This window comes from Camelus ferus, chromosome 27, assembly GCF_009834535.1.
Source record: "Camelus ferus isolate YT-003-E chromosome 27, BCGSAC_Cfer_1.0, whole genome shotgun sequence".
Classification (NCBI taxonomy): domain Eukaryota; kingdom Metazoa; phylum Chordata; class Mammalia; order Artiodactyla; family Camelidae; genus Camelus; species Camelus ferus.
The window spans coordinates 2,849,502-2,867,058 of record NC_045722.1 but is presented as its reverse complement, the minus strand read 5'-3'; the positions used below and the strand labels follow the sequence as shown (position 1 = coordinate 2,867,058).

Genomic DNA, 17,557 nt, shown 5'->3' with positions numbered 1-17,557 from the left:
TATCAGCTTAGAAAACACAAAGTGAGGTGCAGCTTCTATGTAAGAAATGACTGAGTTATTTTTTTTGCAAAAGAAGATCACCTTTTCTCTTCAAGTTTCAGTGTCTTGACGATGAGCCTGGTTCTGTCCACACCGTTCCAGTTTCCCTTGGGGAGAGGTCTTGTCAACCAGTTTCCAGGCTGTATGTTGGGACAGTGGTCCCGAGAGAAGGAGGGGGAGGCTCTTGGGAAGGACCCAGTGTGGCTCAGAGCCAGCTGCTGCCACCCGCGAAGGCTGCTCTTCTTGCTTCCTTGGCACAACTTAGTGAATGTGCTCTGTGACCTTCGCAGACGGAGGAAGTCTCTGTTAACAGTGTGATTCCTTGTCTAGCCAGGGGTGTTCCTGGAACTCCAGAGGGCCAGGGGAAGGCACAGGAGGGTCAGGGTCCCCAGTCCGGAACCCACGTGGGAGGACTGGCCCTTGGAGACCAGGAGGTATGCGCCTCCCTCTAAGCCACAAAGAAAGGAGGGGTTTAAAATCACCCGAGAGCTTTTAAAAGCCTGAAGCTGAGCCTCATGACCCAGCAATTCCAATGCGAAGTGTTTACCCGGAGAAATGAATGCCTGTGTCCACAGATGGGTGCTGCAATGTTGACAGCGGTTTCGTAACAGGCCAAGGCTGGAGGCTCAGCTGTAAAATGCCCCTCAGTCGTGACATGAACACATCAGTTCCAATATGTCCATGTAATGAAATTCTCAACATTAGTGAAAATGCAGTTTGCAACCACATGCAGCTCTGGGGATGAGTCTCACAAGTGCGTTGCTGAGTAAAGGACGCCATGCAGAGGAGCACGGACCACCTGATTCCATCCACGGAAAGTCCCCGAAGAGGCAAAGGCCGTCCGTCGACGGCAGTTAGGACGATGGTTATCCTTGTTGGGGGGAGGTCGTGAGGGGAAGAGGGCAGTGAGACCAGAAGGAGCAGGAGGGGCTTCTTGGGGGCTGGTTTTCAGGTCGGCTCTGTTTGTGAAACGCATTGCGTGGTACACTAATTTCATGTGCACTTTTTCACATGGAACTTTTGCATCCCTAACAAGTTAAATGTGCACAGATGCCGAAACGCCGCCCCTAGAGATGCGGATGCAGCTGGTCTAAGGTAGGGCTCAGGCACCGCTTTTATTTAGCTGGTTTTTTAAAAAGCCCTGCTGGTAATTTTAGTGTGTACCCAGCAGGCTATATATTAGAGTTAACAGGATGGTCTGTCTTCTCCGTGAAGTAGGTGGCGAGCTGTGTGCTGACAGGTAGGGTGGGGTGGGGGGAACCTGGAGGAATTTGGAGGTGCCCCAAGGTCCAGGCCACTGAGCACCAGTGGCTACTGTTCCTTCCAGGACATGTCCGCTCAGCTCCCTGTCCCTAGGTGGCTGTTTCCGCCCTCTTGGGGTTTGCATCTCAGGGACCTGATGCTAAGATGTGGTTTTTGTTTGGAAGAGCAGGTCTCTCGGAGCTGACTGGGGCCCAGTGCCCTGACTGGCTGCAGGAGAGCGTAGAGCTGTCCTTGGCCTTGAGAAGAGCTGACGGGACCCACAGGACACTGTAGCATCTCAGATGTCCATTAGAAGACAGCTCAGGAGAGTGTGGGCCCCTCCCTGGAGGAGGAGATGCCCGAGGGGACGCGCCTGTGACCACGAGGCCCAGCTGGCTCAGGCTGCTGGGCCGGGCCAAGTTTTCTGCTCAGCATCGGCCACGGGCACTGCTCCTGCCAGAGGCTGGGGGGGCCGGGAGGGAGGCAGGCCCTGAGGTTGGGAAGGGTTGTGGTGAAGGGGGCTGGCTGAGCTGGAGGAGTGTTGCCTGTGCGTGCGGCAGCCCTGGGAGTGCGGGCAGGAGGGAGGGGCCCAGCCTGTGCTTCTTCCCAAACATCCCATCCCGTCTGAGCAACGTTCTCCTTTTCCGTATGTCTTCTACCTCTCACCTGAGCTCCCCTTGGATCAGTCAACCAGCATGAATTGGGTGCCTGGTGCTGCCGGGCCTGGGCTGTCTGCCTCCCTCTCCCCAGGCTGGGGCTCCTGGAGGGAAGGGCCTGTCTGTGGGTGACCCCCGGCAGCTCCTGTCCACCCCTCTTCTTATTGTTGGGCATCCTTCACTCTTAGGGCCTGGCTTTTTCCTCCCTTCCTCCCTCTTGGAGCATCATCATGTCTCTTTCTCTGCCTCTCCTTCACTCATCCTGTTAGCAAACCCTAGGTGCCTGCTGTGTGCTGGGGATACAGAGATGTGTAAGGCATGCCACTTGGTGGGGCTCAGAGTCAACCAGGGGAGATAGATGTGTAAACAGACAAGTGGAGGCTTCATGGAGGAGGAGACATTTGGGCTGGGGCTTGAGAGATGACCAGGCATTCCCTACGGTAGTTATGCACGACAAGGTATTCCAGGCAGAGCAAACATGCAGGGCTGAAGGGCTGCCATGTGAGGAAGCCACGGCGCTCAGCTGAGTTGCATGGGCGAGGCTGGCAAGGAAGCAGGGGGTCAGGGAGGCCAGCGGAGGAGGCGAGAAAGAGCTGCAGAAGGAGACGGGGCAGGCCCAGCTCTGCGCCCCAGGTGGCCCTGTTGGCATTATGGAGGTGGCAGAGGGCTGGATGTGTTAGGGCAAGCCCGGGGGCAGGCTTCGTTGGGAAGTTGTTGCCGGCATCCAAGGAAAAGACGGTGGTGGCCTTGGCTGGCCTGGTGCAGCGGGAGTGACCACAGCAGATGGTGTCGTGGGCTAAGTGGCGGTGCGGCTCTCGGGCCCTGGGGGCTGAGTGGCTGTGGGGGTGGGGAGAGGCAGGAGCCATGGAGGGCGGAGCCTTTGGCCAGGTGGGTGTGATGCTGGGCTCACCTCGCTGGCCGGCCCCGTCCAGACGACAGGGCCCGCCACTCGGGAGCGTCGATGCCTCAGGGTTGGGGCTGAGACTGGGGAGTGTCTGCCTGGTGCAGGTGTTCTGAGCCTGGCAGAGGCACCTGGAGCAGAGCACGTGTGGCGGGTGTCCTGGGAAGTCTGCGGGAAGCAGCTAGATCCTTGCCTCTCTGGGTCTCCTGTGCATCCCCGCTCCCTCCCTCCCCTAACCTCTGATGTGCCTGGCTCCTCTCCTGACGCCTCTCCCTGCTGGCAGCCCCGGGCTGGGCAGGCCCGTAGCGGGCTCATGGGGTGACTGGCTCCGTAAGTATCTGTGGACAGAAGGAAGGGAGGGGCAAGTAGCCTGAGCCCCACAGCAGCCAGTGAGGCAGGAGGACCAGGCCAGCACTAGCTGTGTCCTCTGGACTGGCATCTTGCCTTGGGTACAGGCTCAGCAGGGAGACAGGGCCTCATCTGAGGGATTTTCAGGCCTTTCCTACCGTCTTCAGCGTCCTAACTACTGAGCCTCCCCTGCTCTGTCCCCCTCATGACAATGATGACATTTTTCTGACTTGGATTGAAAGAATGGTTGTGGACTTGACCCCGATATTAACTGCCCAGTCTGCACGTGAGGTGGGGTGGGGATGGGTGGGCAGGGGTTTCAGTTCACCCTCCACAGAGCAAGAGCAACTGGCTCAAGGAAGTCTGTGTGGGACTGGACGGAGGCCGCCAGCAGGGTCGGGGGCCAGGCTAACTCCCACTCTGTGTTCCCCGCTCCGGCCACCTCCTTCCTCTGGGGCAGGGCCCTGGTGGTCCCTGGGTGGACCCCGCCTGGCTGGTTCTGTTGGTGAATGCTCAGTGCCCATCGCCCCAGACCTAGCTTTTCATCTGACTTTGCTAACATCTCTTTATTTTCACTCATCTAAACAAATACTACAGGACAGAAGTAGCAGGAAGTCTGACTTGAAGGCGATGCATTTCATCACCAGGGTCTCTGCACCAACAGCGTTATCAGGGTGGCCAGGGGGGGGCTGGCTTTAATCCATGGACATGAAAGGAATGGCTTGTGACCGTCCTGTTCATCACACAGAAAAGAGTTGTTTTTAGTTTAAGCACCTTTGAGACATTTCCCTAAGCAGCTCCTGTTTGATTGCCCTTATTTTCATCACAGAGATGCTGTGGGAGATGTGACGGGCTTCTCTTGTTATTCTCATGGTCCGTCTCTCCTCCAGTCTCTGTTCTTGACCTTTCTTAACAGTTCGCACAGTCTGTCCTCAGATGTGTCACGAGTGCCCGCTGCACCGGGCTCAGGGCGTGCGGTGGTGGAAGAGGCAGAGTCCCTGACGGCCCTTGGAGATGGACAGTTAGAGCCCACCGACCAGTGCGGCAAGGGCCCCGGAGGGAGCCTGGGGTTGGGCTGTGAGTGCAACCAGCAGGGTTCATCGCTAGGCTGGGGAAGGGCCGAGGGAAGGCGCCCCTCCCTGAGAAAGTGACATTTGAACCTAAGGACGAGCTGGGTTTACTTCACGCAGAGGCGTGATTCTCCGCACAAGGTTAGGTGATGGAAGCCAAGCTGGATAATCGTCCCACCCAGCTGGTAAGGCTCAGCTTCCTTGTCTCTGGGAGCCTGACTGCAACTCTCACCCCGTGTGTCCTCTGAGCTCATGCAGCCCCGACAACTCAAAATCACACGTTCCAGTGCCCGAGGGACAGGCTCCCTGCCTCTGGAACCATGGCCAAGCTCCTCCTTCCTCTCGGGGTCCCGTTTTACCCTTGGTCCTCCAGGCTGGAGAGTGTTCCTTAGGGCCGGGCCCACGCCCGTCGGCCGCACTGCGGCTTCCGAAGGGCTCGCTGGTTTGACCTGTCCGTGCTCTGTCTTGGGGGCCTCTCCTATCGCAGCGCTCAAACCAAGAAGGGAAGGGAGAGGGGGAAGAGAGGGATGGGACCCACCACGCAGAAATGGAGCACAGTTCACAGCAATCCCACAGACAGCACTAAAAGGCAAACGGCAAACGGGGGGAAGTATCTGCAAAAATGACAAACTAAGGATTCGTATTCTCAAAAAGCAATGTATACAAATCAGTAAGAAGATCCTTACAGACATTTCACAGATGAAACCCCAGTTGTTAATGTGTATTTGGCAGAGTGTGCAGCCTATCAGTAAGCAGACGTAGAAGTGAAAACAATGTATTTTCACCTGTCAAATTTTCAGCGGTGAGGAAAAGGTAGCACCCAGTGTGGGGCTGGCTGACGGGGAAGCCGGCACCCCGTGCAGCGCTGGAGGCCATGCGCGCTGGTGGAGCATCTGGAAAGCGTCTTGGAAGTAGGTCTAAAGATCCTGAGCAATGTTCCTTCTCCAGCCACTAATGCCATTCTGAGAATCTATCTGAGGAGTGAGCAGTGACACGGGGAGACCAGGTTAAACAACAGAGGTTGGGCGTACAAGCGGTGTGATACACAACCCCGCTTACATTACACACCCTCATGCATAAACATTTTCTTTGGGTGATTTGGGGGGGGATTTTTTTCTTATGGGTGATTTCGATCATCACACTTTACGTATTTTGTATTTCTCATATTTTCTACAGTAAGCATTAAAAAAATCAAGGGGGAAAAGCCTCTGTGACGTGTGTAACGATGGAACCAAATCCAGAAATTAACTGTAGGAGTCAGAGTCGAATCACTAGCACAACTTGTCACTTTGCAAGAATCAGGAAATAGGTGTTGAGGTGTGTCCCAAAACTCTCCATAAGGTTGAGGACAGAGGTCACCAGGCCACACGGCCGTGGCTGGGCCAATTTTGCGGGTGAGGTCATGTGGCTCTTCATCCTGCGACACTGGGCACAGCCTGTCCCCTTGGCGGCTCGGTTTCCTACTCTGTGCAGTGGGGTGGGAGGGCGTCAGGCCAGTACCTCAGAGGGTCTTGGCAGATACCAGCTGGGGCGGTAGCCGTCCTTGAAGAAGGGAACGCTGACTTTGCCTGGTTACACTGCCGAGAGGGGCGGAGTGCTGGCACCGCGGGCTCCAGGCTCCGGCTCCTCACCTGCTCAGGCCCCGTGACCTGGTCACGACCACCACGCTGCCCGGCCTTGGTCCGGCCTCTTGGCAGCCCCGGGCCCACTCACAGGCGGCTAGTCTGACCGCTTGGCTTTGTTGCTTCCTCGTCCGTCTGCCCTGGAGGAGCAGGAAGCAGGGAACCGCGGGCTTTGGAGCTGTGTGGCGGAGGCATGAGCTCCAAGGCTGTTGAGGAGCCCCACCTGGCCGGGGAGAGGCGTCTCCTCCCTCCGGGCCCCTTCCTCTGGGACATTTTTGAGATGGTTTGGCTCTCAGGGCTGAGCTACCCTGACTGTGGGAAGGCGTCGAGGCCCCTTCCTGACGTGGGGCGGCCCCGCCCCTCCCAGCCCACGCTCACCTGTGCGTTCCCGTCCACACTTGTGCTCTGCCAGCTGCGCAGCCTTGATAAGGCCTCCTGCGCTCAGAACCCTTTCCCGGGACCCGACGGGTTACGGTAATACTGCCCGGGTGCCTCTGAAGCTGTGGCTCTCAGGCGTGAGCGGGTCTCAGGGCCCGCCCTCCCACTGCGCCTCCTCACGGATGGGGCTGGAGCCTCCCAGCTGCCTGGTGGACTGATCCTCCTTCACACCCAGGCATAAACTGAACAGCCTGCAGGGAAGACGTGAGTGGGACTCCTCCCCACCAGCTGCTCTGAACCCTCGCCTGGGCTGCTGCGTCTGGACTGGGACGTCTTCAGCCTTGCCCTGGAGAGCAGGGCCCGTCTTGGGTGGGGCAGAGGCAGCTGCCCTGGGCATGGGGGAGCTGGCCGGGAAAGGTGTCTCCAGAGAGCCCCCTTCCTGATGCAGGTCTGTTTCTCTGCAGCAACCAACAGATGCATGGAAAGACGGCTTCCCTGAAGAGCACAGAAAAACTAGACAGGGTCCAGAGACCCCCAGACTCCAGGTGAGGCCTCCTTCCCGGTCAGATGTACATACTGATTGGGGGTGGGAAGCCCTCAGGAGGTGACCTGTTAGAAGGCGGACCTTAAGGCTGAGTCAGGGTGTTAGGCTGGACACAGGCTGCCCGGGGCCTCTTCCTCCCACTCCCAGGCCTGTCCCAGCGCGCTGGGACCCAGCAGCGTCCAGGCTTCTCGGGTTACCAGCCTCCTCCCTGCCCACCTGTCCGCAGGCCAACCTGGCCAGGGCAAAGGTTTGCGTTTCAGCACCACCCCCTCTCTGCCAGCCGTGGTAGCCTCTGTCAGGTCAGGCGAGTCTGCCCAGCTCCCCACTGCAGAGCTCCAGGCCGAGGGGACGCGGCTGCAAGGAGGGCAGTCCTGCCGGGATCATGGCCCATGGCCAGGCCCCGGAGCCGTGAGTCTGACGCCTCTGCGGCGCCCACTCCCCAGACCGGGCCCCCTCCCTGGGCCTCCTGCCTGCTCCTCCGGGCCCTGCTCCTCGGCCTACCCCTCGGCTAGAGGACTGGGAGAGGGTGTTTGACGCCCAGGGCGGGCGGCTCCTAGGCATCCCTGGGGAGCGAGGCTCCGGCCGAGCGTGCTTCCTGTGGGGGCCACTGCTCACGGCTGTCGGGAGGAGGGCTCTCAGCGCCTCTCCCCGCATCCAGGAGTGCTGCTCCCCAGGGGCCCCTAGAGAAGGGCCCCAGTCTCCAGTCTCTGCCCCAAGTTTGTGGCTCGAGGCCAGGGCAGATCTGGCTCTTGGACGCATGGGCAGGACGAGGGGGTTCCTTGTCCCTGGAACGGCCTGTCTCCTTTGCAGTCCGCACTGGCCAGAAGGCGTGAAGGATGAAAACATAAAGAAGTGTGGCCGAGAAGGGGTAAGTGTGTGCAGGCCGACTTCTCACTGCCCACCGAGAGAGGGGGCTTGGGTGGTCTGAGTTCAGTGCCTGTTGGCTCCTTGGCCACAGACCAGCCACCAGGAAGCCTGAGTGGGTGTCCCCTCCAGTCACAGGCTGCCTGTCAAAATCTCACGTCACTAGGAGACAAGCTGTGCTTGGAACTCAGCCCTCCACGCCCACCGGCCCCTTACCGGCTGCTTCGTGCTAGACCCCTGTAGGACGACCGCCCCCCACGCCCTTAGCCTGACTTCCTGGTGGCTGGAGCGGGGCCCCTCTGGTGGTCTGGTCTCCGGGCCTTCTCAGAGCCAGCTCGTGTGTTTGCAGACACTACTGAGTAAATACAACCAGCAATACCACAGGCTGTTTAAGGACGTCCCCTTGGAGGAGGCGGTTCTCAAAGGTGAGTGGTCTCCCTGGCGTGGCTGGGCGGGCGCCGGCAGTGCTCGCAGCCCAGGTCCTCCCCTGGAGGCTCCAGGCACAAATCAGATATGGGAACTGACTGCCCGTTGAATGTGGTTGGTCCTTTTTTCTCCAGAAGTGTGAGGAGGCTGGGCTGATTTGAGATATGAAGGTGAATTTTTGGAAGTTTTCTTGAGGAAATATCAGGGCTTCCAAATCTTATTTCTTTTCTGCTCTTATCAGTGACTCTTCTTTCCTGCTCAAGCCTCTCAATGAGTGTGCGGGAACATTTGCACAATCACGGTCCTCTCTCCAGGGCAGGGCAGGACAAGGAGTTCTGCCCGAGGGGGTGAAAATCCAGCGTGGGGGACCAGGGTAGACACCTGCGAGACCTTCTGGGGCATGGGAGGAGGAGGAGGAAACATCTAGCTGTCTGGTGGGCCCGGTGGGGTGAGGGCAGGCAGGAGCCTCAGGGGAGGACGCTCAGGGTGCTGGGGGAACGGGTCGGGGAAGGGGACTGAGCAGAGCAGTTCCTAGGCTGGACTCCAGACTCCTGAGTGTGTGGACCCAGGCATCGGGGCTCCTGGGCTGGCCTTGCTCATGGCATTCTCTTTCCTGTGACCTCCCAGTGTGCTCCTGCGCCCTCCAGAGGGACCTCCTTCTCCAGGGCCGGCTCTACATCTCCCCCAACTGGCTCTGCTTCCATGCCAGCCTCTTCGGCAAGGATGTCAAGGTAGTAATAAGTGAGGCCCTCACCCTCGCCCAGGGAAGAGACAGCCCCTGCCCGGCCGGCACGCCTCAAGTCAGGCCTGCCCCTCTGCTTGCGGGCACTTGATGGGGCCTCCCACCTGCAATCCAGGGGAGCAGCCCCACTCCTTCCAGACAGGGGCCCCCATCTGGACTCCAGGCCTGAGCTGGCCAGAACAGTTCACTGCCAGATTATTCTGCCTATGGGTGCCTCCAAAATGCCTTCAGAATCAGAGTGGGATGTCACACTTTGGGGGGCCATAGTGTGGCCAGGTGGTGGCTCAGGGAACTCCTACTGGAGTATGGGATTCACCATCCTTGCCACCTGGATAACAGGCTGAGAGCCCAGAGCGACGTGCTGCCAAGGACTGGGGGTGTAACTGGACGGGCGCCTGCATGGGAAGGTGGAAGGCTCAGATGCCCTCCCACGTGGGGCTGGGCTTCTCCATGGCGTCTGTGCTGGGCTCACCGCCAGCTGGGGCAGGGGCCTGAGGCAGGAGGTGAAGGGACCTTGTCCTAGGGGGTGAGTCCTGAGAGAAGCATGCCTCTGTCCTCAGGTGGTCATTCCCGTGGTGTCGGTGCAAATGATCAAAAAGCACAAGATGGCGCGGCTCCTTCCCAACGGCCTGGCCATCACCACCACCAGCCGGAAGGTCCGTGAGTTTCTGGACCAGTGCTCTCTCGTCCATCTCCCCGCCCAGCCCTGGGGGCCGCAGCCTGAGCCTGGTGCTAAGCCCACTTACCTACCCTTTTCTGTTCTCCGTGTTGCAGTATGTCTTTGTGTCACTGCTCTCCCGGGACAGCGTATATGACGTGCTGAGGAGGGTGTGCACCCACCTGCAGGTGTGCAGCTCGGGGGCAGGGGGCAGGCCGGGGAGGCTGCTCAGAACTGAGCTCTGGGGTCACGGCCGCTGGGAGAGGTCAGCCCATCCCTCCAGCACGGGGCAGACACTGGGGCAGGGGAGCCACAGGCAGTCCTTGGGCCGCGTGTCTGTGCTTATGAGCCTGGGCCCGAGGCCACTGGGCCCTTGGGTCTCCGGGGATGTGCCCTCACCCGTGCTTCCTCAGGGCACAGATGGACAGGAGCACGTGGCCGCTGCTCAACGTGCCTGCAACTCTCTGGCCTCCGGCAGGGAAACGGCGGGGGCAGTAGCTTGGGGAGCACCTTGCTTTGGATTTGCCCACTGTCCCAGCATTAACTGGGGGCCCCCCTGCAAACTTGGGGAGCTATCAGCGCCACCTCACCCAAAGTGGCTTACTGGGAGGCAAAGCTCTCTTGGAGAGTGCTGTCACCTCCCCATGCCTGACGTTGGCTGTTCCAGATGGACCAGTGACCCCTGTTCCCTTCCCTCCTCAGCCTTCCAGCAAGAAGAGTCTGAGTATAAGAGAGTTTCCAGAGGAACCTGAGTGCGAGTCTCTGGTGAGAGCTGAACTGGGAAGCAGCTGGCCTGAGTGTGCCCGGGGCTCGGGGGCTTCCCAGGGGCCGGCAGTGCGGAGCTGGGGGCCCGGCTCCGGGGCCAGCCCAGGCCGGCGGTCCCCTAGGCCCTCTGCGCCGAACCACGCAGAGCCACCAGGCTCTGGGCAGACTGCTGCTGTTCTGGGCAGAACACAGCCCAGGTTGGACCCACACCTTTATGGGCACAGAGCCGCAACCCATCCGCTTTCCTGTAGCAAAGTCAGGAGGGCCTGCAAGGGGACAGAGCTGTCCCCGGGGGAGAGCTGCGAAGGCTCTCGCTGTAGAACCCGGCAGGCTCATTTTAGATTTGCTGAGATCCCAGCTGTTTCTTTTGCCCCTGGGGCTCTGGGTTGGCAGAACCAAGTTTGCAGAGCAGGGATGAGGGTAGAGCGGAAATGACCCCAGGGCGCTTGGCGTTTCCTTCAGTAACTATTAAGCGTTTAGCCAAGCATACAATGTGCACGGTGCCACGCAGGGGACAGAAGGTGACGTTCCCATTTTTGTTGATGGGGACACCTGGTGCCCCTGCCAAGGTCGGCGATGTGCTTAGGGTTACAGCCCAGATGAGCAGGGGCCATGACTTACCCCACCTAAGATACACGGTGCTGAGCTTTCTTGGACTCAGCTGATCTGAGCTGCACCTGGGTTGGCTCACAGTCCTAGATTCCACTGTGGTTCTACACTTCAGTGTTCGAAGACGCCGTTCCCTGGAAGAGTGGCCACTCACTGCAAGGGAGCAAGACAGGGGAGGCTGAGGGAGGCAGGGGACTGCGATGGCGGTGGTTCCTCCCGCTGCTGGGGACCTGCTTCCACGCTTGCTAGGCGTCCATGCTGGTACTGTCTGGACGGGCTTTGATAACCTAGCATGGACCCCTTAGGGCAAGTGAGATTCCCAAGGGCCACGGTGAGACAGCTTCTCCTGCCTCCTCTGCAGGAAGTCCTCATCCCCGAGATGAAGTGGAGAAAAGTGTGCCCTGCCTCCAGGTCCCTGTCCCTCCCGGACAACATCCCTTGTATCCCTCATGCATCCATGGGCTCCACGGATGGCTTCTTCCCCTCCAGGAAGCCTCTGGGGTCTGGTGAGTTCAGGGAGCTCGTCCATGGCAACTGCTTGCAAAGACCAGGCTGTCCCTCCTCCCTCTTCTGTGAAAAGGGGTCATCGCAGCCAGCAGGGCTTCTGAGAGCTGCTTCCTTCTCCAGACCCAGACGGGAAAGCCTGGCGCCCAAGCAGCTTCAGAGGGCGGGCTGGGGGAGCGTGCTGGGGCCCCGCCCTCTGCCCCTGGAAGGTGCCCGACTGCCGACTGCCGTTCTGTTGCAGAGAGCGCTGTCAGGGAGGAGGAGACGCTGGAGGAGGAGACCCAGAGCGCCGGGGAGCTGAGGCTCTGGGATTACCGGCTCCTGAAGGTCGTCTTCGTGCTGTAGGTGACGATGGGGGGTGGGGTGGGCAGACCCGCCTGCTGTCTGGATGTCTAGAGCAGGGGCCCCGGTGTGTGGGGAGGCCGCTGCCCAGAGCGAGGGGAAGGTTCGAGTCACCCACAAGCTCCTGGGTGGTGGCTGGCGGCCCTTCCAGAGCAGGACAAAGTGTCTCCTTCACGACAGCCCGTCATTCAGGGCTGAGCCTGCGCCGTGGGGAGGAGCAAGGTGTGAGGCTGCTGAGGAGAGGAGAGGCGGCCCAGGACTGGGGAGGAGGAGGGCTGGCAGAGTCTGGGAGGCCCGTAGGTAGACCCGGGAGGACCACGGCCTTTCCGCTGCCCACCGCGGGGGCGGTTTCTGGAGCCCAGGCTTGTCTGTGACTCTGCCCAAGGACCAGCACAGCAGTGAGGGTGCTGGGACGCTTCCCGAACAGCCAGCCCCGGCTTCCCTTCCCCTTCCCTCATTATGTCCCTCGCTTCTCCTTCGCAGCCCTGCCACTCTGGCTCTGTCGGCTGGGTATGGACTGTCAGCCTCAGCACTTGCTGGGGGGGGCTGCCGCCTTAGGGGTCACCTTAGTGGCCTCCTGGAGGGGGTGTGGGACCAAGGCGGCTGGTCAGAGGGAAGGTGGCCCAGCTGAAGGACCCGGAGCTCTGAGGGCACCTCCATGGGGACGAGTCTCAGGACCCCCATGGGGCCTCTTGGGAGAAAGCTGCCCAGGTCTGGACACAGCTGCAGGGCAAAGGGTTCTTTCATCCCTCCAATCGTAAGAGCAGCTTAGTCCCACGTCTGTTTTTGGTGAGCCTGTAAGAATGCCTCCTTCCTGGAGGAGGGGCTCGATCCCGTCTTACCCCTGTCTCCAGGATCTGCCTCCTGGTCGCGTCCTCATCCTACCTGGCCTTCCGCATCTCCCGGCTGGAACGGCAGCTGCGCTCCCTGAGCTGGGCTGGCTCAGTCCCTGGGCACAGGTGACGCCCTCTCTCTTTCTAAGGCCTCGGGGATTGAGGGTTAAGGGCAGGAGCCAAAACCTACAACCAGGCTGCTTGTCACCTGGCGGGCCTCGGCCTTGCCCTTGAGCTGGCCTGCCGGCCCTCAGCAGGGCGGGCCACGGGTGCCACCCTGACCCTCTCTCGTCGGGGGAGGTCCTTGCTGACCCATCTGTCTGACCTGGCATCTCTCCTGTGTGCAGGTAACAGCCACTTGGCCTTTGTCCTCACTCCTCCGAGAAGGATGCTCTGGGTGCTGAGGTGCCACCAACGGTCCCCTTGATTGCTGCTGCTGCTGCGCTGAGACTGAGTCTGAAGGAAGACACTCCAGGTCCCTCCTCCTCCCCCCAGCTCTTCTCCCTCCTTTCATGAGTGATCTGAAGTGTCTGTTTACAAAGCTCCTAAATTTTGGGACTCGGACAAAAAGCCAGATTTTTGGAGCTAGCTGAGGAATTCTGTTCACTAAGCTTCAGCAACCACTTCAATGAAAAAAAAAATTAACTTGTTCCTTGAAAACAGTCCTGGCACACAGGCAGAGCACTAGGAGCCACCCCAAGGGACAGAGGCCATGCTTTGATACTTGACTGTCACATGGCTCACTCCAGTGGTGGGACAGAGGCCAGAACCCAAACCGCCAGTGTGGGGCCCTGCGGTCTCCCAACATACTGTGGAGTCCCTGGGGTCCCCGTGAATCCCTGTTCTGGGCCTCAGAGGGCTTCTCTCCAGGCAGCCAGGCACCCACCGGGGCAGACTGGAGGGAGGTGAGGCAAGCTCTGAATGAGAAGAGGCCTGTGGTCAGGACTCTAGCAGGAGAGGACCACGTCCGTGTGCTGCACTGAGACTCTGTTCTGGCCCCTCACACAGAGGTGGGCTGAACCTGGGCGGACACGGCCTACAGCAGGGGCCAGGGGCTGCGAAGGAAAACAGAGATCTAGCATTCTGTGTCCTCAGCTGCCACTTCCTGGTGAGGCAGGTGGAGCAGGGCCTTTGTTCACTGTGGTCACGGACCTGGTGCTGGACCTTCCCCCGGTGTGCTCAGACATCGCCAGGGCGCCCCAGGTGGGACATAGGGGATGGGAAGGGCGGTGGCTCTGAGCTGAGGTCTTGCTTTGTACTCCCTGCCTGACTGCCCGGATCTCGGGCTCGGCTGGGCAGCTGGGCGGCTGGGCGTGATGGTGTCAGGGCCCCGGGGCAGAGCTCGCTGTGTCACCTGCAGTCAGTGTGTTTGTTGCAGGCCATGTAGAAGGGTCCCCCACTCCATGGGCTCCATTCTCCAGGAGTTAGATGGGGGTGTCCAAGGAGGGCCTGGCACAGTGCAGGGGCCAGGCCAAGGGGGTCTGTCTGATACCTCTGGGGACAAGAAAGGTAGAGAGTAGAAAGTGCGGACACAGTAGAAAGGGTGGTGGCTTTGCCTTAGAGATTCTTTCTTCTCAACTGTCAAGGTCTTCTCAATACTAAAAAGCTTTTCTGTGCCTTAAAACTCTGGCCTGCTCTCCCTGAAACCCCCAACTGCTAAGACGTACCGTTGGAAGTTCTGGAAAGGCCTTTGTGAGGAGGCCAGAGGTAGCAGGGAAAAAGTCACTGGTGATGGGGTGGGTGGTGTCAGAAATAGCCACTGTTTTCCCCTTTTCAGACACCTGAGAGGTAAACTGGGGAGAAATCCAGGTGGAAATTACTCAGTGTGGCCGGCGCTGTGATGGTCCTGTTTATGACACATCCAAATGCCCACCCGGGAGACTGTCAGGGAGGTGACAATGCTCTAAGCTCAGACTGGAGACCCTCATCCCCTCTCCATCCCAGGTTCCAGGACTGGGCTTAGAGCTTGGCCTTGTGGGCCGCTTGCACCAAGTCTGTATGTCTCAGGTGCAACGGCCCTGTTCCCTTCTCCACAGTGCTACGCTGGGTGAGTTTTTTGGAACCAGCCCCCTTCATCACTCCTTTCCATCATATTTTCAGGGAAATAATCCAACTTGCCCCAGTGCCTCCCCTCCCTGGTCCTTGCTGAAGGGCAGGGAGAACAGGTCCATTCTCTGAGCCTTGCTGAGTTGAGCCAGAGGCCATGAGAGGTGCCAAGTCATGGGTGGCTGTGCCAACCTGCTGGTGAATCGAGTCTCCAGCCATGCCCCGGGCTCAGAGAGGGCGAGAGGCACGTAGGGGGCTAGGTGGCTTTGGATGCCCTCTTGGGTCCAGGGCTTGGAGTGGTGTAAGTGTGCCTGTCCCTCAACCAGCATATCTTCTGTTCATAAACCACGTGTATTTATACAGACCTGCTGGCATTGGCGGATGCGCCTCTGATTCCCTGAGAGCTTGGTTCAACTGTCCTTGGGTTGTTCCATGATGGCATTAGCCTTTGAAAATATTTTTAAATAAAGAATCTGATTTTTCTAGTGTCCCATGGAGTGGAGAGTTCATTTTTACCTTCCGACTACTCACTAAAGGTATTCTTACTGACATATTTGGCACCAAGGAGACCAGCAGAGCTCAGGTCATTCCCAGAACCCCAAGAACTTTGCAAACCTCAGGACTTCAGCTGAGCTGACTCATACTTCAGGCACGGTGAGGATGGATGGCCACAGCAAACCACAGGGCCTCCTGCCGCTGGGGGTGGACACTGAGAACACTTGCTCGCTTCTCCCGGGCAGCTCCAAAGCACTGTCCCTGGTTCAGACAGTCCTGTGCTGCTGACTCAGGAATGGAAGTCTGGAACTCAGAGCCAGAAAACTCCTGTGTCCTTTTCTATGACATCAAGCCTTGATTATGGAGAGTAAATTCCAGTTTGGGCCACATCACCTTCCTTTCTCCCTGGGATGCCCGCTCTAGTAGTGATTTGTTCCTCCAGGGAATGTTGAGCCACACTCTGAGCCAGGTCCTAAGCGAGGCACTGAGGATGGAGCAGCGGACATGTCAGGTGATGCCGGTGCGTCCCCCATCGTGCTTACGTCCCATGAAAATGTAAACACGTGAACAAACAAGTAATTACAGACTGTGGTCAAGTTCCTGGGAGACGGTAACTAGGGAGATGGCTTTAGATGGGTGGTCAGAAAAGGCTCTCTGAAATGATTTTTAAGAGGATGCTTAAAGGATAAGGAACCAATCATGAGAGGAGCTGGGAAAAGAACATTCCTGTCAAAGGATCAGCAACTGCAAAAGGTAGGAAAGAGCACGCGTCTGTGGGGAAGAGAGACCACCTGGAACACTGGTCGGCGGGAGGCTGGCGTGCGGACAGGCTGGAGCGGCCAGCTCAACAACAGAGCCACCTGTTTAAAAATCGGTAAAGGACGTGCAGTCAAACGCTCCACCCCTGAGCTATACCCCCCAAATCGGTAAAGGACTTGAACAGACACTTCTCCAAAGAAGATGTGCAAATGGCCAATGAACACCTGAAAAGATGCTCAACATCACTAGTCATTCGGGCTGTGAAAACCAAAACCACAATCAGATACCACTTCGCACCCATTACCATGGCTACTATCGAAGGAAACGGAAGACACAAAGTGCTGGTGAGGATGCGGAGGAACTGGAACCCTCACGCACTACAGGTAGGCATGTGAAATGGTGCAGCCACTGTGGAAGATAATATGGCAGTTCTTCAAAAAAATTAAACAGAATTACCACAGGATCCATAAGACCTAGTAATTCCACTTCTGGTTATGTTCCCGAAAGAAATGAAAGCAGGGGCTTGAAGAGCTGTCTGCATACCCACACTCACAGCGCCATTCACAAGGTGGGGGCGACCCACATATCTATGACACTCGACAGATGAATGCGTAAACAAAGTGTGGGGTACACATGCAACAGGATGCTGTTAACCTTCAAAAGGAAGGAAGTCCTGCCACACGTGACAACGTGGATGAACTTTGAGGACATTATGCTAAATGAAATAATCCAGTCGTAAAAAGAAAATCCTGTAAGATTCTACTTACATGAGGTACCTGGGGTGGTCAAATTCATAGAAACAAAGCAGAATGGTGCTTGCCAGGGGCCGGGGGAAGGGAAACGAGAGTTATTGTTTAATGTGTATAATTTCAGTTTTGCAAGATAAACAGAGTTCTGGAGGTGGTGATGATTGATGACAATGTGAATGTACTTCACACTATGGAGCTATACACTGAACAATGATTGAGATGATACATTTTATGTGTATTTTTACCACAATTAAAAGAGGTTGGAGAGGTAGGCAGGAGAAGGGAGTCTGGGTTTTACACGCTCCCTGGGTAGTGAAGCTCAGACCTGAAAGCTTGGAGGGGGTCGAATCAGTGGTTGCTGAAACCAAGTGCTTTCTTGTGCCAGGGAAGAAACGTGTGGCTGGAACACGCAGAAAAGTACAGCCGGTTATCCACACGTGATCACGTGCCCTCTTTTCACTGTTCCTGGGGAGTGGTTCATGGCAGCAAATCATAGAAAGGGTGTATCAGCTTACATTTTTTAAGTTGAAATGAGCTAACTTATACGGGAGAAAGAACCGCCTTAAATTTGGAGAAATGGAGCACTATACATACACACACACATACGTTATACATATTATATATATACACACATACAAATATGGGAGCCTCAGCTTTGCAACGTGGGCTTTAGGCAGATGAGGAGGGGTCGTGGGAGGGACAGGAGTTCCAGTGAAAAGGGCATTCAGGAGTGAGGGGGCTCCAGGAAACGGCATCCCGCAGGAGACACGCCGGGAGTCAGAACCGCCCCCACCCGCACTCCTGAGTGCCCAGCCAGCCAGCCCGGCCCTCCTACTTGGTGGCCTTGGCACTAGGACCCCCATCGAGCTGGGTGGGGCCGTGACCCGGGGCTGCCCCTCTCTCCTGGCGCTGGGTCGGCGTCTCAGAGAGGGGCTCTCGCGTCAGCCCCTGGCTCAGCGTCTGAG

At 58.0% G+C, this 17,557-nt stretch overlaps 1 protein-coding gene across 8 annotated transcripts in view; it reads left to right on the top strand.

Annotated features, from left to right (window-relative positions):
- Window positions 1–15,082, top strand: part of GRAMD2A (GRAM domain containing 2A) — a 30,798-nt gene extending 15,716 nt beyond the window's left edge. The window contains exons 1-12 of one of the 8 annotated variants that reach the window (XM_032468968.1): window positions 1,604–5,167; window positions 6,721–6,801; window positions 7,611–7,668; window positions 8,014–8,089; window positions 8,718–8,821; window positions 9,393–9,488; window positions 9,607–9,678; window positions 10,193–10,255; window positions 11,226–11,370; window positions 11,492–11,709; window positions 12,565–12,669; window positions 12,891–15,082. In XM_032468968.1, coding sequence (XP_032324859.1) covers window positions 6,731–6,801; window positions 7,611–7,668; window positions 8,014–8,089; window positions 8,718–8,821; window positions 9,393–9,488; window positions 9,607–9,678; window positions 10,193–10,255; window positions 11,226–11,370; window positions 11,492–11,709; window positions 12,565–12,669; window positions 12,891–12,947 — 1,065 coding nt within the window. In that variant the 5' untranslated portion in view covers window positions 1,604–5,167; window positions 6,721–6,730 and the 3' untranslated portion in view covers window positions 12,948–15,082. Of the gene's footprint in view, window positions 1–1,603; window positions 5,168–6,347; window positions 6,626–6,720; window positions 6,802–7,610; window positions 7,669–8,013; window positions 8,090–8,717; window positions 8,822–9,392; window positions 9,489–9,606; window positions 9,679–10,192; window positions 10,256–11,225; window positions 11,371–11,491; window positions 11,710–12,564; window positions 12,674–12,890 lie in introns of those variants that run through there. The other 7 variants (XM_032468966.1, XM_032468967.1, XM_032468970.1 and 4 more) reach the window with 7 other exon arrangements.
- The last annotated feature ends 2,475 nt before the right edge of the window (window positions 15,083–17,557 follow it).